The sequence below is a fragment of the Nesoenas mayeri genome (genome assembly GCF_963082525.1).
Source record: "Nesoenas mayeri genome assembly, chromosome: 25".
NCBI lineage: Eukaryota > Metazoa > Chordata > Aves > Columbiformes > Columbidae > Nesoenas > Nesoenas mayeri.
Window position 1 is genome coordinate 6,473,946 of NC_137549.1, and position 23,649 is coordinate 6,497,594.

The 23,649-nt window shown below is 57.1% G+C and overlaps 1 protein-coding gene across 2 annotated transcripts; it reads left to right on the plus strand.

Annotated features, from left to right (window-relative positions):
* Positions 1-570: 570 nt before the first annotated feature.
* Positions 571-22,690, plus strand: ZBTB7A (zinc finger and BTB domain containing 7A). Of its 2 annotated transcripts, none has more exons than XM_080359290.1 (3): positions 571-697; positions 13,815-15,022; positions 18,235-22,690. In XM_080359290.1, the coding sequence occupies exons 2-3, from the start codon at positions 13,830-13,832 to the stop codon at positions 18,686-18,688; spliced, it is 1,647 nt and encodes a 548-aa protein (XP_080215416.1). In that variant the 5' UTR covers positions 571-697; positions 13,815-13,829; the 3' UTR covers positions 18,689-22,690. The 2 variants fall into 2 exon arrangements, with proteins under 2 accessions (XP_080215416.1, XP_080215417.1); XM_080359291.1 differs by lacking the exon at positions 571-697 and adding an exon at positions 1,931-2,039.
* Positions 22,691-23,649: the final 959 nt, after the last annotated feature.

Sequence of the window (23,649 nt, forward strand, 5' to 3'; positions counted from 1 at the left end):
GGGGGGTGACACAGGTGGCTGTGTGGCCGTGCCCTGTGGGGTGACACGGGGGGGGGCAGGGGTGCAGGGAGGTGCTTGATGGGGTGGCATATGGTGGTGGCGGGGGGACACGGGTGGGTCTGGCGAGGGTGAGAAGGTGGCACTTGGCAGGGGGTGCCAGGGGAGGTGCCCGGTGGGGTGACACGGGGGGGTCAGGGGTGCGGGGAGGTGCCTTATGGGGGGAAACGCGTGTGTGGGGACACGGGTGGGTCTGGGGGCGGCACGCGGCGCGGTGACCCAGGCCGGTGTCCCGCGGGGCCCGCGCGGGCCGGGCCCGTGACACGGGTGACAGCGGCGCGCGGCGCGGCCCACGCGGGGGGGAGGGCTGGGGGGCTCCTCACGGCCCCTTCGCGCTGCCCACGCGCGAGGCCGCGCGCTACGGGGGGCGCCCCCCTCCCCCCCCCCCCCCCCCCCGAGCGGGCGGCTGCGCCCGGGGCGGCGGGTGCGGGGGGGCGGGCGGGGGGAGGGGGGGGCGGCGCGCGGCCCCTTTAAGAGCGGGGCGGCCCCGGCCGGAGCAGGAAGGAGCCGCATACGGGCCTCGGCGAGCAGCTCCCGCGGGGCGGCCAGAGCCTGCTCCGCCCGCCCGCACGGCTCAGCCCGGCCCGGCTCGGCACGGCGCGGCCCGCTCCGCTCGCTCGGACCGCTCAGCCCCCGCCCGGTACGGGGGGGCGCGGGGAGGGGCGGTGGTCGCGGGCGGGGGTCGGGCATGGGGGGGGGAATGGAGGCCCGATCCCCCCGGCCCGGGGGCAGCCCTGGAGCTGGGAGGGGGGGGGAGTGGTGCGAGGAGGGGGGGTCGGGGGGGGTCCGCGGGCCGGGGGGGGCCGGGTCGTGCCGGGGCAGTTGCCCCCCCCCGTTCCCCCCCCCCCCCCCCCCCGCGCCTGCATACGTTGTACTTGGCCGGGCCGGGCTGGGGGGGTCGCGGAGGGGGGGAAGGGCCCTGCGGGGCGGGGGGGTGGGGGGGGCTCGGCGCGGGGGCTCCTGGGAGTTGTAGTCCGGCGGCCGCGCCGCCCCGCAGGTGCGAGGGAGCGCGCGGACTACGCTTCCCGGCGGCCCCGGCGTGCGCGGCGAGTGGGAGGCGTGTTGATGGGCAGCGGGCGGGGCCAATCGGGGCGCGCCCCTCCGCCCCGCGCGCCCGCCCGCCGCCGCCCGGCCCAATGGCGGGCGGCGCGCGGGGTGTGGGGTGGCCGGGGACAGGCGCGGCGGGGCCTGCGCTGCCTCCCCGGCCGGGCCCGCGCCCCCCGCCCGGCCCCGGCCCCGTCCCGCCCGCGGCCCCGGCCTGCCCTGCCCGACGGAGCCCGGGCGGCGGCCGCGGGGCCGGGACCTCGCCTGGGCGCCCCCCGCCCCCTCCCCCGCCCGGCTTCCATTGGCGGCGGCCCGCCCGGGGGAAGGGGTGGGGTCGTGGCGCCCGGCCAAGGCTCCCTGTGGGCCCCGCCGCCAGCGGCCCGCGGGGGGGCGGCGCGGCCCGGCCGGGGGGGGCCCGGCTGCTGGGTGGGGTCCCCTGGGGCGTGTGTCCCGCCAGCCCGGCCGCGGCGGGGCCGACCCGAGCGGGGGCGCCGGGCTGGGCCGCTCCGCGCGTCCCTTCTCCGCCGGGCCCCCCCGCCGGGCCCCGAGCACCCCAAGGTCGTCCCCGGGGCCCTGCCGCCCGGCCCTGCCGCCCGGCCCTGCCTTCCTTCTGTGCGTTTGTGTTTATTTGGTTCTGCCAGCCCCTTCCTTATCTCCCCCCGGCCGGCTCCGCACCCACCCCCGTTGGCGGCGGGGGGAGAGGGCGGCCGGGCAGCGGCGGTTCGCAGCGATAATCCCCCCCGGGGGTTGGGGCCCTGGAGCACAGGGCAGCCCTGGGAGATCCAGCAGGATAAGCCGCTGGAGCTGCGCAGCGCTGAGGGTGACACGAGGGGCAGCATCCCTGCCCGGCGGCGGAGGGGAGGCCTCTCCCTTTGGCCGGGCTTGTGACGTTTCCGTGGCTTCACCGTCTTCATCGCAGGGGGCTTGAGTTCCCGCCGGTGGGTCTGGAGTTGAGTTTTCAGGTGCCCTGAGACAGAGCTGAAGTTCTCGCCGGCTTGCCTGGGAGCAGGAGGCGAAGTCACGGGCAGATCGTGCCGGTGCCCGTGGTCTGAGCGGAGTGAGCTGGTCGCAAGGGCTTTGCTGCTGGAGTTTGTTTCAGCAGAAGGTGAAAAGCCCTCGGTGGAGCCGGCACCTGGGGCTTCCTCTCTCCTGAACTTTTAAATCCCGGTGTTTGCTGAAAACGACAGTTCCTGTTGTGGAACAGCAGCCGCTGTGAGCGCTGGTACCTCGGGCGGTTCCCCTATGGCCTCAGCTCCTCGAGACCCTCTCGCTCGCAGGGGGTTGAGCAGCAAGAGTTTGTGTGTGCTCGAGGACTCTGGTAAGAGTGCGCTGCCGCTCCGAGGTCCCGATCAGCCGTGTCACCCTGTTAATTGTCTTGGCTATCGAAACCATGACTTGTATAATAAGCGCTTTATAGACATGGGTAGAGAAGGCCTGGAAGAATTTACAGCCTAATGAGGGCTGGAGTTGTGTGCAGTGCTGCAGCAGAGCTAAAAGGTCATCCCGTCATTTCCAAAAGTGTTGTTTGGTTTTTTGGTTGTGATTTTTGTTGTTTATTTATATTTATTTTTTGGAGGAAATGTTTTATTTCTGAATGTTTCTCCCAGTCCTGGTTGGAAATCACAGTACGTGGGCACTTCTGGAGGCCGATTGGGAAGAGACAGGGTGGTTTAATTCTGATGGTTTGCTGGAGATGTTGTATTCAAACAACTTTAAAAGAAAAAAAGGAGAGACAGAGAGAAACTGAGCAGTTTATTAGAGGAGCCATTCTTGTTTAATATTCATTTTGGCCCCTGTTTAGGCTTGTTCTGAGGAAGGAGGGAGTGAAGAGGCACAACCCAAACATGGGTGAGATGGTGGGATTTTTCCACCGAGCTTTAATTGCGCTAGTAACTCAGGGGAGGGTTTTGCAAGGCATGAGCTCTTAATAAACCTGGTGGTGAATGGAAGTAGTTCTTCATTCTCTGCTGGTCTGCAACTCTCCTTACGCCTTTATATGTTTATTTTAATGTATTTTATGGTCGCGTATGCATCTCATTGCGTTGTGGTAGCAGGTCCGATGATCTTTAGCCACACCGTGGGCTTAACAAGGAGCTCGGCTTTGGAGAGGTGCTGGGCGGAATTAATTTGGCACAATGAATGTGGTGGGTTTGTCTTGTGTTTTGTGACTTTTAATGCGGAATTGAAAATGACGGTTGTTTTCCTGGCCTGAGAATCTGGATGTCGGCACGGGATGCAAATCGGGGAAGGAATGAGCGCTCGTATCAGGGCGCTGCGATGCTTTAGTTGCGCTGCCCATCGTACTCGAGACCTCGTGTGGCGGATAAATTGCTGCCCAAGCACTGGGTTTTAATTCTGGAGAATCAAGTCCCCACAGGTATCCAACCTAAAAATTTGGGGGCCTGTGACATCCGTGGCCTGCTTTTGAGACGGAGCCTAAGTGCTTGAGAACCGTGGTTTAATCTTGATTAAAACTGACACTTGAGGATTTTTTCCCAGTGTCAGGGTGCTGCGTTTATTGAAAGAGAAAACTTCTGTGGCAAACAATTAGAATCCTGCTCGTTATCTTGCATAGTCAGAGCAATAAATAGTTTCTTTTAACTGTGCTCTCAACCAGCCTTAACCTCAAATTTGATGAGACCGGTTTCAATCTGTAATTAAAAAACCTTTTGAGGAGCAAAACTCGGGGAAAAGGAGGAAGACGGGCGGTCTCTTGGATGAAGAGACACATTTGTACCCGGTCCTGTGACCCTTTGATCCGAGCGGGCGCGTGTTTGTGTTCGGCGCTGCCTCCCGGTCGCCGTGTCCACGTGTCTGTCCCGGTACCTGCGCCCGGCGCGTCCCGCCGGCCCTGGAGCAGCTCGGGGGGACGTCGGAGCGGGAGCAAACGAGGTCAGACGGGCGTCGGGATCCTCCGCGTGTATCCAGGGGCGATTGTTTCTCGCCCAGCTCCCCTGCCCGTATCATCTTCCCCCTGCGCATAGTTTCAGTTTCCAAGCCGCTCCCCGGTGGCGTTGCCGGCTCCTGTAGCAGAGTCCGGACACAGCTTCGATGGAGCAAAAGTCATTTTGTGCCTCAAATTGCGGTGGGGCTCCTTCCCCCCGGCTGTCGGAGGGGTCTGTAAATCTTCCTGCGCGACGTCGGGCAGCGGGTGGAAGGAAACTATAGGGATCGGCTTCTTCTCTTAATGTGACAAGGTGTGAGAAACTGGAACCGGGTGCAGGCTGCCCCGCGGCTGCAGGTGGGAGCCAAGGCCACGTCGGTGAGATGAGCCGCAGATCCCCTGGCGATCGGCAGATTTCTGACACCGTTGCTTCGCCGACCCCGTAAAAAATGCGTCCGGCCTGGCTGTCGGGAGCGGGATCTTCCTGCTGGCAGCCCCGCTGTCTCAGACACTCTTCACCCTTCTCTTCAGATCCGTGTGCCCTCCCGGGGCTGGGACAGGAACGCTCGCTGCGTGGTTTCTTTACCTGGGAAGGGACCATTTCCCCCCGGCTTTGCCCCCCTGCAGTTTGTAACGCCCGCCTGACCCGGGAAGCACCGCTGCCCTGCTTTTTGTCACAGCAGAGGATGCTCGAGTGTCCCAGCGCTGTGTTTTAACTCCCTCTTGCCCGCTGTTCATCTGCAGTTGTGCTCTCTATTTCCTTCCTGGTTCGTGCACCTACTTATTTCCTGCTGGCAAACTGGAAACCAGTAAGTAGATCCTTTTTCCCCCTGTTGTTTGCTCGAGTGCCTGCTCAGCGCCGAGCCGGGCAAACGCCAAGGGCAGGCTTGTAGCTACAGGTTGCTGCTCTCTAGTTTCTCGGAACCTCTTGCCCCGACAGGCAGAGCACACGTGGTGCCGGTTCGGCGTTCCTGCCCCTCGCCGTGCGCCGAGGAGGGGAGGACGGGAGCTTCGCGGCCGGCCGGCGTTGCTGGGGATGAAGCGTGTGGCATGCTCGCCCTCCAGATTTGCTTTCGTACGTCGCGTGGAGTCGAGAGCGGCGAGCCGAGCCGTGTGTTTATCCCCAAACTAGGAATTACATAAGGGACTGCCCTGCCCGGTACGCTCTGCTTTGTCAGTAAACTCCAGTCTTATTCTCTATTTTTTTATTCCCCCCTTCCTGGTGTGTAAAAGACGACTGGTCTTCCAGGTGGCAATTAGGTAAATTCTGGAGCTCTGACATGGGAGGCGGGAGGCAGGCGAGCGGAGAGGGAACGTCAGGCGAGGGGGAACCCGCGACGTGGCCGCGGGGGGAGAGGGACGGGGTGATTTTGGGGTTTGATTCAGGCTAGGCGTGCAGGGGGATGGCCGGGCGCCGTGGGAATGGGTTGGTTTGGGATTTGAGCAGTTCTTGTTCTCTCAGTTTAGGAGATGGAGAGAAGCTGGGCCAGGGTGAGGGGGACGTGTTGTGAAGGGGCAGGTGCTGTCGGCCTTTCGCAGCAAAAATGCTGGCGGTGACTTGGGGGTCTGTGTGGAGCGGGGAGCGCAGCGTCTGAGCTCTTGCTGCTCTGTGCTCACGCCTGGTCTCTGAGCAGGACGAGGGTGAAAACGGGACCCGCAGAACGTCTCGGTTTCGTCCAGCCTTGAGCAGCTGGGACGTGCCGGTGTCCCCGCAGGCCCCGCTCGGCCCTTGTGCTTTGCAGAGCGCTGGGTTAATTCTGGTGATGGCTTCGCATCTTTGTGACGAGTCTTCAGTCGCTCCCTTTAGTGAAGGGGCCGTGTTGTCTTTTTGAAATACTGGCAGCTTATTTCTGCGTGGATCTCGGTGCCTCCAGCCTCATGGGGCTTTTGAGTTGAAAAGAAAACCTTCCCTGTCCATACACCGTGCTCCTAGGCCAGGGTTGGTCCTTTAGCCAGGAGAGAAACACACGGTTTCATGTTTTGTGGGCTTTTTTCACCCCTTCTTTGTAACTTCTGGGGCTTTCCAAAGGATTTCGTTAGGGCTAGGGGCTGGATAGCAAGGGCTTGGTGTCCCACAGGACCTCCCGAAGACCCTGCAAACCCACGGCTGAACGGCAGCAGCGGAGCAAAGTGGGAGCAAACCCGTCCGAGGGCCGCGAGCACACCAGGGCTCGGCTTTGGGAGGGTTTGTGTCGGCAGCAAAACAAGCAGCTTCCATTAACACAAGTGAGCCGGGCCTGGCTGTTTTCGGCAGGCTGAGGGCTCTGGGGGCGACTGGCACGCAGCAGAGGTGGGTGTGCAGCAGTGTCTGAGGGTCACTGGGCAGCTTGGTGGGGGCTCATTTCTTCTCATTGCTGAGGAGTTCGCGGTAGCTGGAAGCCGTTACCCTGCGCGCAGACCTGGCGCCGTGGATTCGGAACCGTCACGTTGAGAAACTCTGAGGCAGAGCGATGGTGCCGGTGAGGAGGGGCTGGTAGCCCAAAATCAGACCCCTGCACACACCGAAGTTCAAGGGACACGCGCTGCCCTTGGGTCCGTGACTACACGGACTTGAACCAAGGCGCATTCCTGCTGGATTAAATACGGTCTCTGATGACAAAGGAGAAAATTGGCACGGAGGTCTGGGTGGAGTAACCAGTTCAAGCTCACCTTGCAACGTGGGAGGAGTTTTAGTACCTCCCGGTTCTCGCTGTCATTGCTGGAACGGGCCGCGTGCTCCTCGGTGCGGGTGGTTTTGGGGGGTGGCGGGTTGGGCCGTGGCTGCTGCTTTTGGCTGTGCCGCGACCGATGCGGAGCAGCCCGCGGTGCTGGGCCGTGGGACAGCAGGTGTGCGCAGGCCCTGCGTCTGCCGGGCTCCCGGCGAATTCTGGCTTTTGCTGGTCACTGGTGCTACAGAGGAAGCCAAACTCCCCATGTGCTGTGCCCTGGAAGGAAAAGCCGTCCCAGTTCCAGACATCAGGAGGGATGGTTTGGACGTCCCTCATCTGTTTTCTTAGTCATAGAAGTTAGCTAAGAAAGATGGGGACAGACTTCTGAGCAGGGCCTGTTGCGATAGGACAAGGGGTGATGGTTTTAAACTAAAGGAGGGGGATTCAGGCTGGACACAAGGAAGGAATTGTTGTCCTGAGGGTGGTGAGAGCCTGGAACAGGTACCCAGAGAGGTGGTGGATGAACCATCCCTGAGACACCCCAGGCCGGGCTGGACGGGGTCTGAGCACCCTGAGCGGGTGAAGATGTCCCTGCTCGTGGCACTGGATGAGCTGGGATGGTCCCTTCAACACAAACCGTTCTGTGATTCTGTGATAAAGCAACAGGCCTTGTCCTGGGAGACGCAGAGTGCGACAAGCCCTTTTCTTCCAGGTGTGCTCTGTAGCAGCATCCCTGGTGATTTCCTCTGTCACAAAGAGGAATCCCAGACCTCTGTATCTCATTAGCAGCACCACGGAGTCCAGCTCCACCTGGGTTGTCATTATCTCCCTGCTCCATCCTGGTCGCACCATCTCTTCTCCTGTTTTACAACTCGCTGCTGCCGGCAGGATTCGGGGTCCTGGTTCCGATTGCTCTTGTTCTGGTTCTGCCTTGGCATGAGTGGTTGATGTCCCAGCACCGAGATGTCTTGGTGAAGTTCTCCTTGGCTCCTTCCTGCTGCTGACATGGTGCTAAGGGCAGCTTTGAATACTGGAAGGATTAGAAATGGCTTGAGGTAGGAGGGAGATTGCTGAATTACCCCCAGAACCTGTTTGTCCAGGCGACGTGTCACCGCGACAAGAGGCCTGGTGGTCGCCATCCCTCCGTACCCCAGCTCCGCACCCGGGCTGAAACGCTGGGGTAACGCAGGCTTGAGACTTCTCCAGCCCAGTTCTTCAACGAGGCTCTTCCAGCCCGGTTTAGATGCTCTGCCAAAACGCATCAGAGCCGCGCAGGCTCCTGGATGAGCGCAGGGTGCAGCCGTTCCCGAGCGGGGACGTTGTCCTTGTCCCCTGGCTCTGCAGATCCAGTCCCAGGAGAGAGGAGGGGACCGCGGCAAAACCAGCGCTTGGCACTGCTGCTGCCTCGGAGCCGCTCTGCCATCGGAGGGGATTATTATTATTGTTTTCTTGATATGCAGGAAATTCGAGATTCTTTATTACTTGTGGTCATGCAGGTTCCCATGATGCTCATCGAAGGTCCGGGGGGTGTTGGATGCCAGCGCTCCATCCAAAATTCGACGGGAGCAATTACCAGCTGTTCTTCCTCCCGCCGTTCCCTTGGCAGTGGTAGCAGGATGTGGGATTCTCCTTTCCTGTCTAAATTTCTCTACCACTCGATCATCGCGCGTCCTGCCCCGGAGATGGTTGTTTCTGTGGTGTTTGGGGTATTTCTTCCCTGTTGATAAACGACTCATAAAGCGCTTTGGCTCTTTGAAGATGCTGAAGGATTGGCGGTTGACGGCCCTGCAGGTTTTTGGGTAGATATCCCTGTACGATGGGTATGAAACAGCCCTAGAACAAGAGTTGGCTCATTGCTGGAGCTTCCTGCGCCACCCAGGCTTATATTTCTAGACAGCAGGGAGAGGCAAACCTCCCCGGCAGGTCAGACCTGGCCACGGGAGCGCGGCCCCGCTGCTTTGCTTACCTGATAGTGCTGCGGGTTCAGCGGGTTGGGCTGAACCGAGGGGCGGTTGCTGCGATGGAAGAGCTGGGGCTGCCCTGCCGGGTATCGTAGCGTCTCCGTTGTTTTTACGCTTCACATTAAATTTCAGATCCTGAAGCGGGATGCTTGGAAAGCTCTGATCTTTGGAAGGATGCGAATAACCGTTTTGGGAGCCGACCGAATCCCTGTGGTGTGGTCGGTCTCGTTCCTTAGATGACCCTTCAGGTTGTGAATCCAGCGATCAGAGCTGCAGTAACAGCCCCAGCACTGAGAGCCGGGGATAAGACGCTTCCCAGAGCGGGTATCCTGAGCTGGGGATGTGTCAGGGGCTGGAGGGGGTTTTTGGGCAGAAAACAGAGCCATATTGTCCAACAAGAGGCCACAGGATGCTCCTTCTGCTCTGATCTCCTCACTTCAATAGCTGCATGATCTTGGTCATGCCGTGCGTGTCCTCTGGTGCTTTACCCCAGATGTGATGTCCAGTCAAGATATAAGAAAGCTTGAATTCGCTGTTTTTGCCGCCAATGGCTCAATTACCTGCTAAACACAAAAGATTTATCTCTGTTGCGCTATGGAAAATTCAGATTTATTTAAACAATCAGCATAATTTTATCTTAATTTTTAATGCAATACAGTTTGCTCCTCTTGATGTGTGGGGTCTCCCTCTCATGGACACGCATCCGTTTTGCAGGTCCACTAAACTGCCGCCAGCACGTTCCTGTTAGGAGCTGAGTTTGAATAGCACCGTAGAATGGTTGAAATAGCGATTTTTAAATATATATTGTTTTCCCAAGCAGGCAAAACACTTCCCTTCATTTCCTCCTGCCCACCATCTTCCCACCCGGCTGCGTGCGAGCTGTGTTTCCCGAGGCCTCCGCATAGTTTCGGATGGATCCCGGGCAGGGCGGGACCTGCCGGGGCTCGTCCCGCGGTGCCGGCGCACAGCGTGGTGTCGGCACAGCCGGTGCGTTATCCCGAGGGCTCCGGCCGAGCAGACGCGTCCCTGCAGCTGGAAGAAGGAAAGGGGGCGACCGGCACGATCGCTCCCAAAATGTAGAGACAAGGACTTGTTTTGTGTGACTATAACTGGGGTGAGCTATCCATAGGGGGTGAGCAAGGGCTGCGGTAACGTTTGGGCCTTGGGCAAGCAAAACAGTGACTTCTTTTTAATATAACAACATTATTTTAATAATTCTTCTCTAGCACACAGCAGCGCTGCTGCAAAGCCCACCTTGGTGCCACCACGTGTGCGTTTATTTCCTTGAAGAAATTACGCAGAGCAACTTTTCATCCTCATTCCTTGGGTACCTCCACCTGCAAGAGGCCAGACAACCATGTGCCGTAGCCCGAAACGCGGTTGTTCCTTAGGAACCTCGTTGTGTGGATGGTGTTGCTGCCCTAAAGCTGTTTTGCCTGGTGCTGGCTGGAAAAGGCGCTAATAATGTGCTTTTTGTCCCCGAAGTGGGTCCGTGATGTTGCTCAAGCTTGTGGTGGGTGCTGCTGGAGCCCGGCCTTGGTCAGGAGATTTGGGATCTTTTCAGGTGAAGAGCACACTGAGAACATTCCCTGTGACCAAGCTTTTCCACCTGATACTGTATAATTCCAAGCCCTCCCAAGCTGTTCGGCTTCCTCTGTTTGCCCAGCAAAATTTTAAAGCGATGCAAAGAAGCACAAGAAGAGAACGCCGAACACCGAGGTTGGGTGGAAAACTAGTAATTAAGCAGTGTTTTGTCAGCACTTTGGGTTGCGATCCCATCTTAATGTGGTCGTCTCATTTGAATGTAAATATCCCATTCCAGCGCTCCTGGAGGAAGGCAATGGGGCCGGGCGGGAGGGGAGCGAAGTGCAAGCTCAGGGCTTTCGGTTGTTCGCTTAACGCTCTGTTCTTCTGCTCTTTTTGCAGTTCGTCTGGTAGGTCTGAAAGGAGTGGGTTGAGAACTTGAGCTTAAGAAAATAACCTTTTAGTTTTGAGGAGCAGCATCAAACTGCAGTTGCTGTGGTGCAGAACCAGTTGGATGCAGAGCAGCCAGGGTTGCTGCGAGCAGCATCTTGGGGAGGTGAATGTGTGTTCAGCAGCACTTACACCAAAAACAAGTCATTTTTCCTGTGTGGAATTGGGCTGGTTTTGTGTGGGAGCTGGGGAAAGCCAAAGCTCACTTGTGTTCACAGAATGGACTGGGTTGGAAAAGCCCTCAGAGCTCATCCAGTCCAAGCCTTGGTCCAACTCCAGCCCATTGACCAGATCATGGCACTAAGTGCCATGGCCAATCTCAGTTTCAAAGCCTCCATGGCCGGTGAGTCCAGCACCTCCCTGGGCAGCCATTCCAATGCCTGACCACTCTCTCTGCACAGAATTGCTTTCTCATCTCCAGCCTCAATTTCCCCTGGCAGAGTTGAAGCCCGTGGCCCCTTGTCCTATTGCTGATGCCTGGGAGAAGAGCCCAATCCCCACCTGGCCAGAACTGCCCTTCAGGTAGTTCTGGAGAGTGCTGAGCTCAGCTCTGAGCCTCCTCTTCTCCAGACTGAACAAGCCCAGCTCCCTCAGCCTCTCCCCATAGGTTTGTGTTCCAGTCCCTTCCCCAGCCTTGTTGTTCTTCTCTGGACCTGCTCCAGCACTTCAGTATCTTTGGAAACGCAGAGCAGAGTGAACCGAGCGGTTAGGGATGTGTGCCGTGTTCCACCAGCTTTGTAAATAGGTTTGTAAATAAATTTGAGAGCTCTGCTATTGTTGCGAACTCTCTCTTTCAGATGGGCCATATTTTAAATTGACGGCGCCCCCTCGGTCACACTGTGAGACCGATTTCCTCGCTTCTCCAGCACAGGCGCTTTGGGGTGAAACGTGGCGTTGTGCAGCCCTGCCGAGACGCGCGGTCTGGGACCAGCAGCCTGAAACGCCCTTTGGGGTGCAGGGAGAGAAAAGAGCTGCGAGGGATATTTAGGTCAGTGGCCGCAGCTCCCCCTTGGTGGCCCGTTCAGACCTCGTCCTTGCCAAGGAGGGGACTCGCTGGCCAGTGGCTGTTGTCACTTGTCACCTGGCTGCCGGGAGCTCCTTCCCGAGCGGATTTCACTCGACCCACCCGCCCGGCATTGCGTGTCCTGCTGGATTTTAGTTATTCTTTCTTCAACCTGTAAAGCTGGAAGGTTCCATCTCATTACCCACCCCAGCTCTGCGCAGGTTTAATACCCCGACTGTTCACCCCCCGCAAAGCACGCGGGGTGTGATTTTGAAGCGCTGGGTGGCCGCGCCCGGGAAGGAGCCCGGTGGTCCGTGGGGGGCACTTGGGGGGCAGCCCCTCGGTGTTCTCGGCCGCCGCGGCCCGGGGACACAAAGGCCGTGTTGTGCGAGGAGAATGAGCCGCGGGGTGGTGCAGCGTCCACGCCTGCCGGGCGGTCCCGTGACCCCGCAGCCGTTCCCACACTGTCCGGCCCATTGTCCCGGGCCCCCCGGCCCCCGGCACAGCCCGGTTGTGTGGGTGACAGAGCTTGGCTGCCCAGGAGATTTCAAAATGCTTCATGCAGCTCAAATTCTCTTTGAGGGTGGGAGGCGCTTCCGAAAATGTATAATTTAGGTGCAGGGGGGAAAGGCTTTAATGTCATTTGCTGGGCTGGAAGGTCTTGTATCAGACCTGTTTTTTTGGGGAGGGGTGTGCTGTGGTAGCTCAAATTTTGGGGGAGGTTTGGGGCTGCCCTGGTGGGGACAGGGCAAGTGCTATAGCACCAAAGGCCACCCCGGTTGTAACCCCACGGTTGGAGGGGTCACTGGACCCCTTGTGGATGCAGAGACGCGAGGACCTTGCCCGAGGACACCTGGACCCAGCTTTCCCGCTCCCCAGGCTGCGCTCAGCCACCAAATGGCTTTTTTCCTCTCCTTTTATTTAAAAACCCCATGAAATAGAGGGTTCGAGTCCCACTCCGGCCGCTCTGGAGCAGCAGCCCGGCTTTGGGCTCGGCCTTAGCGCGGGACCTGCCCCGCTCCTCTGGTCCTTCCCTCACCCCCAGCACATTTACATGTGAGCTTAATGCTGTTTTATACTTGTGTTGAATATCGAGGGCTTTGCTTCAGTTTGGCATTTCACCACCTCAGAACTACCTTTTCCTGTGTTTCCTTTGGATAAAAAGGGTGCAGAAATTCCTTGTTTGCCCCTGTTGGATTAATAAATCTTTAAAAAAATCAGAAAATATGGCCAGCTCCAGACAAATCTGCTGGCAGGCCCAGCATGGGGGGGTGTGTTGGGAAGCAAGTGTTGTTTTGCACCCTGGTTGCGAGCTCCCTGTGCGGGACGCGGGGCTGGGAGTCGTTCCCTGTGTAATTACCGCGTTCTGGATGCTCCTGACTCGTCGCGTCCCCCTCGCATGGGCCCGGCCGCTTCCTGCTGGGCCTCAGTTTCCCCACCTGTAAACCAGGGGCTTTGCTACTTAGGCTTGTGCCGAGGTATTTTTGTGAATCAAATTATTTGCATGTGGATGTACCGCAGGTTGTGTTGGCCCCGAGGATCCTCATGCTTGGGGCGTGGGGAGGAATAGATTGATTTATAGGCGGACAGCATCGCTGTGGCAAGGAGTAGAAGGCTTTGCTGCTTGAGACAGAGAGGATGGAGATGTTATTCCCAGTTTTGGGCACCAGAGGCTGGGCCTGCGGAACTGGGGCAGCGCGGGGAAGCCGGGGGGTGTTTGGCCCCGGTGCCCCCTCCAGCAGACGGGGTCTGTTGTGAGCAGCTCGCTTTGCTTGGGCTGTTTCAGCCTTTGAACAGAGGATGGTTTTAAGGTCAAGTGGACCCGTTTCTGCTGTGTAGCGCATCGGGAGTGGTGCGGAGCGAGCGGTGGCGCTGGGCAGGTGGGCTGGGATCCTCTGGGGAGGCTCAAGCCAGGCCAGCGTGGTCCAGGTGCTGTCTGGCTCTGTTAAGCCCAGTCCTTGACGAGGCTTGTGAGCCCTGGCCCAGCTCTGCGCTAATTCAGCTCCTATCCCGAGCACCCCGGCTGCGTTTCTCCTCCTTCCCCAATAAAGGTAAGAGGGGAGCGTCCCCACCTGCTGATGGGGACACCAGGCAGGATGTGGCGCTGCAGGGTGACGTGGAGAGGACGTGCGAGCCGGTGGCTGGTGCTTGCAGCGCCGTGCTCCGCGGTGGGAAGTTCGCCCGTGCGATGCAGGCGAAGCGTCCCTGACTCACCGCGCTTTTGTTTTCTTCTTATCCCGTAGCCTTTTGCGTTGAAGATGGCGGGTGGCGTGGACGGCCCCATAGGGATCCCCTTCCCCGACCACAGCAGCGACATCCTCAGCAGTTTGAATGAGCAGAGAAACAACGGGCTGTTGTGCGACGTGGTCATCTTGGTGGAAGGCCAGGAGTTCCCCACCCACCGCTCCGTCCTGGCCGCCTGCAGCCAGTACTTCAAGAAGCTCTTCACCTCAGGGTTAGTGGTGGACCAGCAAAACGTGTATGAGATAGACTTTGTGAGTGCGGACGCCTTGTCGGCTCTGCTGGAGTTCGCTTACACCGCGACACTGACCGTCAGCACTTCGAACGTCAACGACATCCTCAACGCTGCCACACTGCTGGAGATCCCGGCGGTGCGGGATGTTTGCACGGATCTCCTGGACAGGAAGATTCTGGCCAAAAATGACCAGATGGATACAGTAGATCAAATTGATCAGAGGAACCATCTCAGAGCAAAAGAGTACCTGGAGTTCTTCCAGAGCAACCCTGTCAATGGCCACCAAGGCAGCTTCCCGTGGACCAACCCAGAGTTGAGAGACCTTCAGAGACTGAACTTCCGAGGCCCGGAGGAGGAGGAGGAGGAGCCGGACTGCAATGGCGTAGAGTTCTACTCGCAAGCCCCAACAAGCGAAAGACCAAAGGCCAATGACTGTGATCCTGACAGCAACCAAGGCATGTGGCTGGACAGAGAGGAGGAGGAGGCGCCTCCTGGCTCCTTGTTCTCGCCCTCTCAGAACGGACATTACAGCGCCCGTAACTTGCCCACGCCGGGAGAAGAGGAGGGGACCCCGGGGGGGTCTCTGGACCAGCAAGAAGCTGGTGACTCCCCCAGTTTTGTTCCCGCTGGAGCGGAGACGGAGGATGACGCGCGGGAGGCGGATGGCTTGGCCGCGAGCGCCTTGCTGCAGCAGATGATTAATTCCGTGGGGAGACAACAGCTCGGGGAGGACGACCGGAAGGATGACGATGGGGTCATGGATTATTACTTGAAATATTTCGGCAGTTCGAACGAGAGTGACACCTATCCGTCCTGGTCCCAGAAAGTGGAGAAGAAGATCAGGGCAAAAGCATTCCAGAAGTGCCCCATCTGCGAGAAGGTGATCCAGGGGGCCGGCAAGCTGCCGCGCCACATCCGCACCCACACCGGGGAGAAGCCCTATGAGTGCAATATCTGCCAAGTCCGATTCACCAGGTGAGGAGCGGGCGGATGCCGGAGGAGAGGGCATCGTCACATAAAACCGGCTCTTGCCTTTCCCCAGGGGCCGGTCTTGTGTGATTTTATCTTGCCTAATTTCCATCCTAACAGGCGAGTTGGATGTGAAGGCCAGAGTTTCCCAGAGAGATGAGCAATTTGGGGGTCTGACTCTTGAGATATCTCGATATCCAGTGCCACACCGTCCTGGTGTCCTGAATTGCTGAGCTCTGCTGGAAGCCTGGCCAGACCTGGGCTTCTGTGGAGGCCAAATAACGTGGTTGATGAGATGGAGCTGAAGCCCTCGGTGTTTCCATCGTGGCCGAGGAGCTCGAGGTTGAGGCGCTTGTTGGAGAGTCATTTAAAAACGGCTTCGTGGGGCGACTGAAGGGGCTGTAGTTGGGTTGGGAAGAGGCTGAACCCCACGTCGCTCGTGTCCTCTCTCGGTGACCCGTGATGGGCACCCTGAAAAACGCACAAGTGGCGGTCGGTGCCTCAGTTCGGCTCCCTGGGGGCGTTCGCCTCGCTGCTGTTTCTAATCAGGGTTCCTCCGCTGAAGAAAGGGGATATTGTTTGGATTCCTCCGGTTCGCTCTGGTCCACGTGTCCCCGCGCCGCCTCCTCTCGCTGGGCTCTGCGGTGCCCAGCCGGGGCGGGGGTCCCAGCCCGGCCCTGCCGAGGGGCTGCGTGGGCTGCTCGGCCGGGGAACCCGCTGAAATCCTCCCGTGGGGGGTCCCCGGGGTGCTCCTCACTGCAGGTGTGGCAGGTGGGGCTGGGACCCGGCCAGGCGGCCCCGTCCTCCCCCCGTCCCCACCCAGCCCCGCGCTGACGAGCTGAGGAACGCAGATAGCGGCGGGGGCAGGATGCCAGCCCTGCCCGCTCCCCAGCACCCGGCCCTGCCCTGCACACGCTCCGCCCGCTGCACCCGAGCGGTCCAAGGTCCTCGTGTGGTTGGAGCCGGAGGATGCGGAAACAAGCCCTAGTAGCCATGGTGGCAGCGCCACCTCGTCGCTCCTCCATCTTGGTGGGTTTTGGATGGGCCCTGCGCTCCGGCACCGCAGAGAACAGGCTGGAAGGTCCATCCTTATCCCAGCCCCTATAAACACACCAGGGTCCTGCTATTTTCCAGCCAAAGTACATCCCTCTTCTTCTTCGTCCCCACAGCGTTTGGGTGCGGAGGAGCCCGGACGGGGCCAGGAGCCGTGCTCGGCCTCACTGTGCCCCATGGCACGTCTTGCCACACAACTGCAGCCCCAAAACCTCCCTTGAGGCTGCTGCCCCAAACCCCAGCTGGTTTCCAGCTCCTTCTGCCTGTGTCCCAGTCCAGGGGGTGTCCCGGTCCAGGGGTGTCCTGGCCCCATTCCCTCCAGCTACCAGCCCATGTCTCACCTGCCCTGGGCTGTTTTTGGCAGGGGCATCACCGAGTTGTTTTCTTCCTCCTCCCCGACCCCCGGGCTGTGCTCAGAGCCTTATCTCAGCGGCCCCCAATTTAAAATGAGTGCCAGCCTGACCAAGGTCTCCATTATCCCTGTTTTCCTCCCAGTTTTATGAATCTTTTGCATTCCTTCTCCATTCTCTCCTTCCCATCCTCATCCCATGGGATGACAGTGCATTTCTTGACAATAAATTCTGAATGCCGCGTATCGCAGTAGGCTGGGGACACTGTGGGACACTCAGTGCTGCTCTTGGAGGAGGACGTGGGGCTGAGGGACACTCAGTGCTGCTCTTGGAGGAGGACGTGGGGCTGAGGGACACTCAGTGCTGCTCTCGGAGGAGGACGTGGGGCTGAGGGACACTCAGTCCCTGCTCTCGGAGGAGGACGTGGGGCTGAGGGACACTCAGTGCTGCTCTCGGAGGAGGACGTGGGGCTGAGGGACACTCAGTGCTGCTCTCGGAGGAGGACGTGGGGCTGAGGGACACTCAGTCCCTGCTCTCGGAGGAGGACGTGGGGCAGGGCGGGGGGACAAGCTGGGGCTGTTTTGCGGGGCTGTTTTGCAGGGCTGTTTTGCTGCCGCCCCCGTGCCGGGTGGGACCGCAGCCTGTCAGTTAACGTCGATTTTTGCTCGCTGTGCTTCCTGGTGCCTCTGCGTTGGCAGGGGGAGGAGCGCCCGCCGTGCCCTCATGATCTGCTGGAACAAAGGCAGGGTGATTTGTTTCTTTTTAAAATAAAAATTATAAATATTTTCTAAATTATAATTTAATTTTTAAAAGCTGTTTTGGCGTGCCGCTGCGCACCACGTTTTAAGCAAGACCCACCGTCCCAGCCCCTTTGGGAGCTGTGTTAAAGTGAGAAGTGGACACGTCCTTGGTGTTCTGAACCCTGAAGGTTTGGGACATTTTGGGCCCTGGTGCTGACAGACCTGGTTCGGAGCTGCCTTTTCTGCAGGGGATTGCGGAGTGGGGTGGGGCTGGATCCCCTTGTCCCCACCACGCGCTTCGGGCCGGAGGCTTTTCATCCAGGAAGCAGCGAGACGTTGTGGTTCACGTGGCCCCGCTGGCCCCCGGCCCGGCCGCTGCGACTGCCCTTCCCGGCGCTGGAGCGCGCGGCAGCGTCGGTTTAACCCTGTGCCCACGCTCAGCCCCACACTGGGAGGTGCTCAGCCCCACACCGATGCTCAGCCCCACACTGGGAGGTGCTCAGCCCCACACCGATGCTCAGCCCCACACCAATGCTCAGCCTCACACCAGTGTTCAGCTTTGTACTGGGTGATGTTTGATCCCGTTCTGGGTGATGCTCAGCCCTGTACTGGTGCTCAGCACGGTGCTGGATGATGCTCAGCCCTGTACTGGGTGTTGTTTGACCCCATACAAACGCTGAGCCCTGTACCAGCTGATGTTCGATCCCGTACGGATGCTCAGCCCCGTACCGGGTGATGTTTGACCCTGTACAGACTCTCAGCCCCATTACCAGGTGATGTTTGACCCTGTATGGATGCTCAGCCCCATACCAGGTGATGTTTGATCCCATATGCACGCTCAGCCCCATACCGGGCAATATTTGACCTCGTATGGACGCTCAGCCCCGTACTGGGCAATATTTGACCCTGTATGGACGCTCGGCCCCGTACCAGGTGACGTTTGACCCGTGCCGATGCTCAGCCCCGTACTGACCAACACTCAGCCCCACACCGGTCCGTCCTCCCCCCCGTGCCGTGCGCAGGACCGGCAGCAGCCCCCGCAGTGTGACTGTCCCCGTGTCCCCTCTCTCGGCAGGCAGGACAAGCTGAAGGTGCACATGCGGAAGCACACCGGGGAGAAGCCGTACCTGTGCCAGCAATGCGGCGCCGCCTTCGCCCACAACTACGACTTGAAGAACCACATGCGCGTCCACACCGGCCTGCGGCCCTACCAGTGCGACAGCTGCTTCAAGACTTTCGTCCGCTCCGACCACTTGCACAGGCACCTTAAAAAAGATGGATGCAACGGGATTCCCTCGCGGAGGGGCCGAAAACCCCGGGTGAGAGATGCCGGGGGGTTGCCCAGCACCCCGACGGGTAGCGCCGAGGATGGAAGTTTTCAAGCCGGGGGGGAGAGCCAAGAATCAGAGGACACCCCGCAGAGGAACGGCGAGGAGCAGCAGCACTTTGAGGAGAATTCTAACAATGAAGAGTCAGGATTGAATGTAGCAGGAGGGTCGGCTGAGGGTAACACGCAAGGACTCTCCTAAACCAAAAAACAAAGCGTCACGAAATCTAGTTAGTACTTTTCCTCCGATTTTTCTCTTTAAAGATGTTTCTCTCCCTTTTTAAAAAAAAAGAAAAAATAGAAAAAAAAAAAAAGGATATATATATATATATAAAAAAATGTTTCCAATCTTCCCGTGGTAAGCAGGGCTCCCCAGGATCCCTCAGTAGCCAAGGACCTTCTGTTGGAAAGGCGGATGCTTGGAAGCGCGGGGTGGGGATGGAAAGTGGCTCTGTCGCATGGAAAAGAGCTTCCATGTAAATCCAAAGCTTTATTTTGTGTCCAAACACACGTTAAATCAAAACTATTTCAGAGAGAGATCTATTTAAGGAAAAAAAAAAAAAGGAAAAAAAGTAAGAAAAAGAACCAAGTGGTAGGAGCGGAAGGGCTGGGGGGGGAGGGTACGCGGTGCCTGGGGAGCGCGGCGGCCCCCCGATGCTTTGGGGAAGGTAAGGTGTCTTCTTTTTGGGGTGAAATGTCTGGGTTTGGGGGGGCGAAGCTGCAGCCCGGCCCGAGGCGGCGCCTCCCCGGGAGGTTGGGGGGTCAGGGGTTCGGGGGGTGAGTCCGTCCCAGCAGCCCCGGCACGAGGCCGGAATGGCCGGAGCGGAGCCGGCGGCAGCGATCGGTGGGGGAAATGGCCTGAAATTGCCTAAAATACAACAGGAAAATCATGTGAGCGGACAAGCAGGATTTTGCTGTCGGCAGCGGGTGTCGGACCCCCCAGCTGGGGACACCCCATCTGGGAACACCCTATTTGTGGACACCCCATCTGGGGACACCCCTATTACCCCATTTGGGAACACCCCATTTGGGGACTACCCCTATTACCCCATTTGGGACACCCCATCTGGGAACACCCTATTTGTGGACACCCTATTTGAGAACACCCCATTTGGGACACCTCATTTGGGGACACCCCTATTACCCCATTTGGGAACATCTGGGGATGTCCCATTTGGGGACACCCCACTTGGGAACACCCCATTTGGGACATGTCATCTGGGGACACCCCATTTGTGGACACCCCATTTGGGGTCACCCCCATTTGGGGACACCCCACTTGGGAACACGCCCTTTGTGGACACCCCAGCTGAGATACCCCATTTGGGGACACCCCATTTGGGAACACCCCATCAGGGGACGCCTCCCAGCAAGGGTCCGTCCATCCCCGTGTCCGTTGGTGTGTCCATCCCAATAATTTGGGGGGGGATATGTGGGTCACACCCAATTCCCCCCCCCCCCTCCCCCCCAGTGTATTTTGGCCACCAGGTTCCCACCCCAAAAAAAGCACCTAAAAAAAAAATGGCCAATTCCTTTGCAAAAAGGTTATTTGAGGCCTCCCTTAAAGGGCCAGGAGGCCTTTTTTGGGGCCCCCCCAGCCCCATTCCCAAAAGAAATATATATATATATATATATATATAGATGCTCTATGGCTCTAGAGGCGGGTATGTAAGAGGATAAGAAGAGGCACCTTTCAGCTGGTCACCTGTTTTCTAAATGCACATTTTTAAACTTAAAAAACAAAAAAAACAAACAAAAAAAATATATATATATATAAAAAAAGAGATTTTAAGCCCTTTTTATTTTCAAAAAGCACTTTTTAGATTCTCTCTTTTTTTTTTTTTTGTTTTTTATTTTAATTCTGATTTATTTCGAGTTCCTTTCGGTGTTTTTCACTTCGGAAGCAACAGCAGGTTGGGCCGAATGTGACTTGGAGAGGGAGTGAGAGGGGAGTGTGTGCGGGGGGTGGGTGTTTTATTTAATGCAGCATAAAAAGCAATAAAAATTAATAAAAAAATATAAATACGATTAAAAAAAAAAAACACCACAAAATAATAATAAATACAAGAAAATAAACCACAAAGAAGTCTTAGCACTTTGCGATGGAACGGGTACTCGGAGATCACTTTATCTTAACTTAAAGAGCAAAAGGTGTTTACAAGTCGAAACTTCTACCGAGAGATAAAGAAATATTATTAAAGATTAAAGAAAAATTAAAAAAAAAAAGCCGAAATTTATTTTTGTAAGAAAAATAATGTGTATATATATATATATATATTAAAAAAAAAAAAAAACACACAAAAAAAAGAAGACAAAGGTTTTAAAGACAACAGGCAGAATCCAAGTTGTGTTGCGTGGAGGGATAAAGGTGTCGGTGGGAGGAACGATGGTGATTAATTAATACTGATTAATTAATGGCCCCCGGCGCCAAACCCTCGGAGTGGTTGCACTTCAGCGATTAGCAACAAAAATCGATGAAAAATGTATAAAAAAATATATGAAAAGCTTGAATTTTGGGGCAGAAATCATGAGGGTTCAGCCTTGGGTTTGTGTTTGCTCCTTGCACCATTTTATTATCATTATATAATTATGATTAATTTGTGAATGGTTTTGAGCCGCTCCCACCCGCCCCCGAATCAGGATCCGGAGGTTGAATTATGGGGGGGACGACACCCATATTGACCCCCCCGTCCCATCACCGGCCCTTCGGCGTATGCAAAACCCCCCCAAAACACCCCAAATTCGTGTGGGTTTGTAAATAGACACTTATTGAGGTTCTTTCTTGGCATCGAGTTGTGGTATCTTCTGTTTTCTAGTTTGGGTTTATGGTTTGTTCCCCCCCCCCAAAAAAAAAAAAAGCTCCTCGCTGCTGCTTTTTACCCCCCCAGCGCAAGTTTTGGGGGTTATTTGGGGGTTAAATGGGCCCTTTTGGTGTTGGGGGGGTAATAAAATGGGGGGGGGGGAGGAGAAGAAGAGGGAAAATGGGGGGAAATGATGAAAATGGGGGGGCGGGGGAAGGGGGAGGGGAAAGGGGGGGAAAAAGAATAAAAATAATTAAAAAAATAATAAAAGGGGGGGGAAATTGCTAAAGTGGCACAAAACAGCTTGAATTAGTCTCAGGATTCCCGCCCCCGGGGGGTCCCAAACCCACCGTGTCCCCGTGTCCCCCCCCAGCACAAGTTGGTGTTTGCACTAAGGAAAATAGACTTCAAAGCACCAACCCACCCCCCCCAGTTTGTCCCTATTTTCAGCCTTAAACCCCCACCCCCCGCCCCAGCTCAGCCTCAGGTCGGCTCGTTAGCGGCGTTAATTAACGTTGAATTCAGGTTGTGATTAAGCGTTGCCAAAGATGCTGCGAGTTGGGGGCGAGGAAGTAGCGTTGGGGGGGGTGTGTGTGTGTGTGTGTGTTAGTTTGGGGTCATTCATGCCCATTTGGGGTCTGAATTTGGGGGGACACCTCCTCCTACCCCCCTGCGCTGCCGGAAAGATGGGTCACCCCAAAAACACCACCGGGGGGGGGGGGGGGGGTTGACCTTCACACCAAAAGGGCTGATTTATGTCCCCCCCCATTCCCCTTCAACACTTGGTGTGTCCCCCCCAGGCCTATTTAACCACATAGAGACCCCCCATCTCTATAGCTCTGGGTAGCGTTATATCTATTTATATATATTTTTGGATTGATTATGAGAAGTTTTATTAGGATGGAGCTTTTTAAAGGCGGGGGGGGGGAGTAGCAAAAATAGGTTTAAATGGTGTTTTTTCTACAAATTGTATCTATATATATATATATACACACCAAGAGCTTCAACTCATCCCAGGGCAGGGGGGGCACGAGAGCCGGAACCCAGCGAGGACGCTCCCATGGGGCCACATTTTGGGTTTATTTCTCTTTATTTTCCTTTTATTTTGGGTTGTTTTGTTTTGTTTTCCGTGTATATATATATATATATAAATATATATATATATATAATCTATTCAAGAGATTCTCTATCTAAAGCACTCGCAAGGTTTCAGCGGTTTTTATGTGTAAAACTACTTTTGTGGTATATTTGGGTAAAACGGAGAGGAAACGATGAATAAAGCACAGCAAAGACATTCCATAGATTGTACCTTTGATAGAATTTATAAAGTGGGGGAGACTGAGGAGAATATAAAATAATAAGAATTGCACTTTGGGGGGGGCTTTAAAAAGAATAAACTATATATTAAAAGTACACGCGCAGCCGTTCGTTTGGTTTCTTGGGGGCGGAGAAGCCACCGGGGTCTCCTCGGGGTCCTTGGGGGATGTTGTTCTTATTCTTGGGGGGTTTGGGGGGTTTGGGGACTCAGCCGGAGGTCCCTGGGCTGGGGGGATGGGGGATGTGGGTGAGGAGTGTCAGTGGTTTTGGGGTGTCTGAGGTTGGGATGTCAGTGATTTTGGGCTGTCTGGGGTTGGGGGTGTCAGTGATTTTGTGGTGTCCAGTGCTGGGGGTGTCAGTGATTTTGGGGTGTCCGGGGTTGTCAGTGATTTTGGGGTGTCTGGGGTTGTCAGTGATTTTGGGGTGTCTGGGGTTGGGGGTGTCAGTGATTTGGGATGTCTGGGGTTGGGGTGTTGGTGATTTTGTGGTGTCTGAGGTTGGGGGGTGTTGGTGATTTGGGGGTGTTGGTGATTTGGGGGTGTCCGGGGCTGGGGGTGTCAGTGATTTTGGGGTGTTCGGGGCTGGGGGTGTCAGCCCAGCTTGCGGCCATCCCTCAGTTTCCCCAAACAGAGCAACACCCCCAATGGACAATGACACATGTAACAGCAAAGGGGGGCCCAGCCCCTCCCCGTCTGCCCAGGACCCCCATGGCTGGATCCCACTCCCCCCCCCAACTTAAGCCGCCCCGGGCAGAGGACACACGGGGGGGTCCCTAATCCCGTTTGGGCCCAGATTAGGGCCAGGGCAAACGCCAGCACCCAGATGGCCGCGGTTTAAGGAGCGCAGGGCCGGGGTTTGGGGGGTACACCCCCCGATGTCCCCCAGGGACCAGCTGCAGGTGGGGAAACTGAGGCAGATAGCACGGAGGGGACGATCCCAAAACTGCCACCCTGTCCCCACCCCCACGTGCCCAGAGCCCCCCCCAGCCCGACCCCCCCAGCAAAGGGCATGGCCCATGTTGAGGGATTAATTTGTGTCATAAGCT

What these genes read in the sequence shown, in the direction of transcription:
- ZBTB7A (XM_080359290.1), top strand. Translation starts at nt 13,830, where the DNA reads ATGGCGGGTGGCGTGGACGGCCCCATAGGGATCCCCTTCCCCGACCAC. An exon ending in TGCCAAGTCCGATTCACCAG is followed by an intron (nt 15,023 to 18,234) that starts GTGAGGAGCGGG and finishes CTCTCTCGGCAG; the next exon opens with GCAGGACAAGCTGAAGGTGC.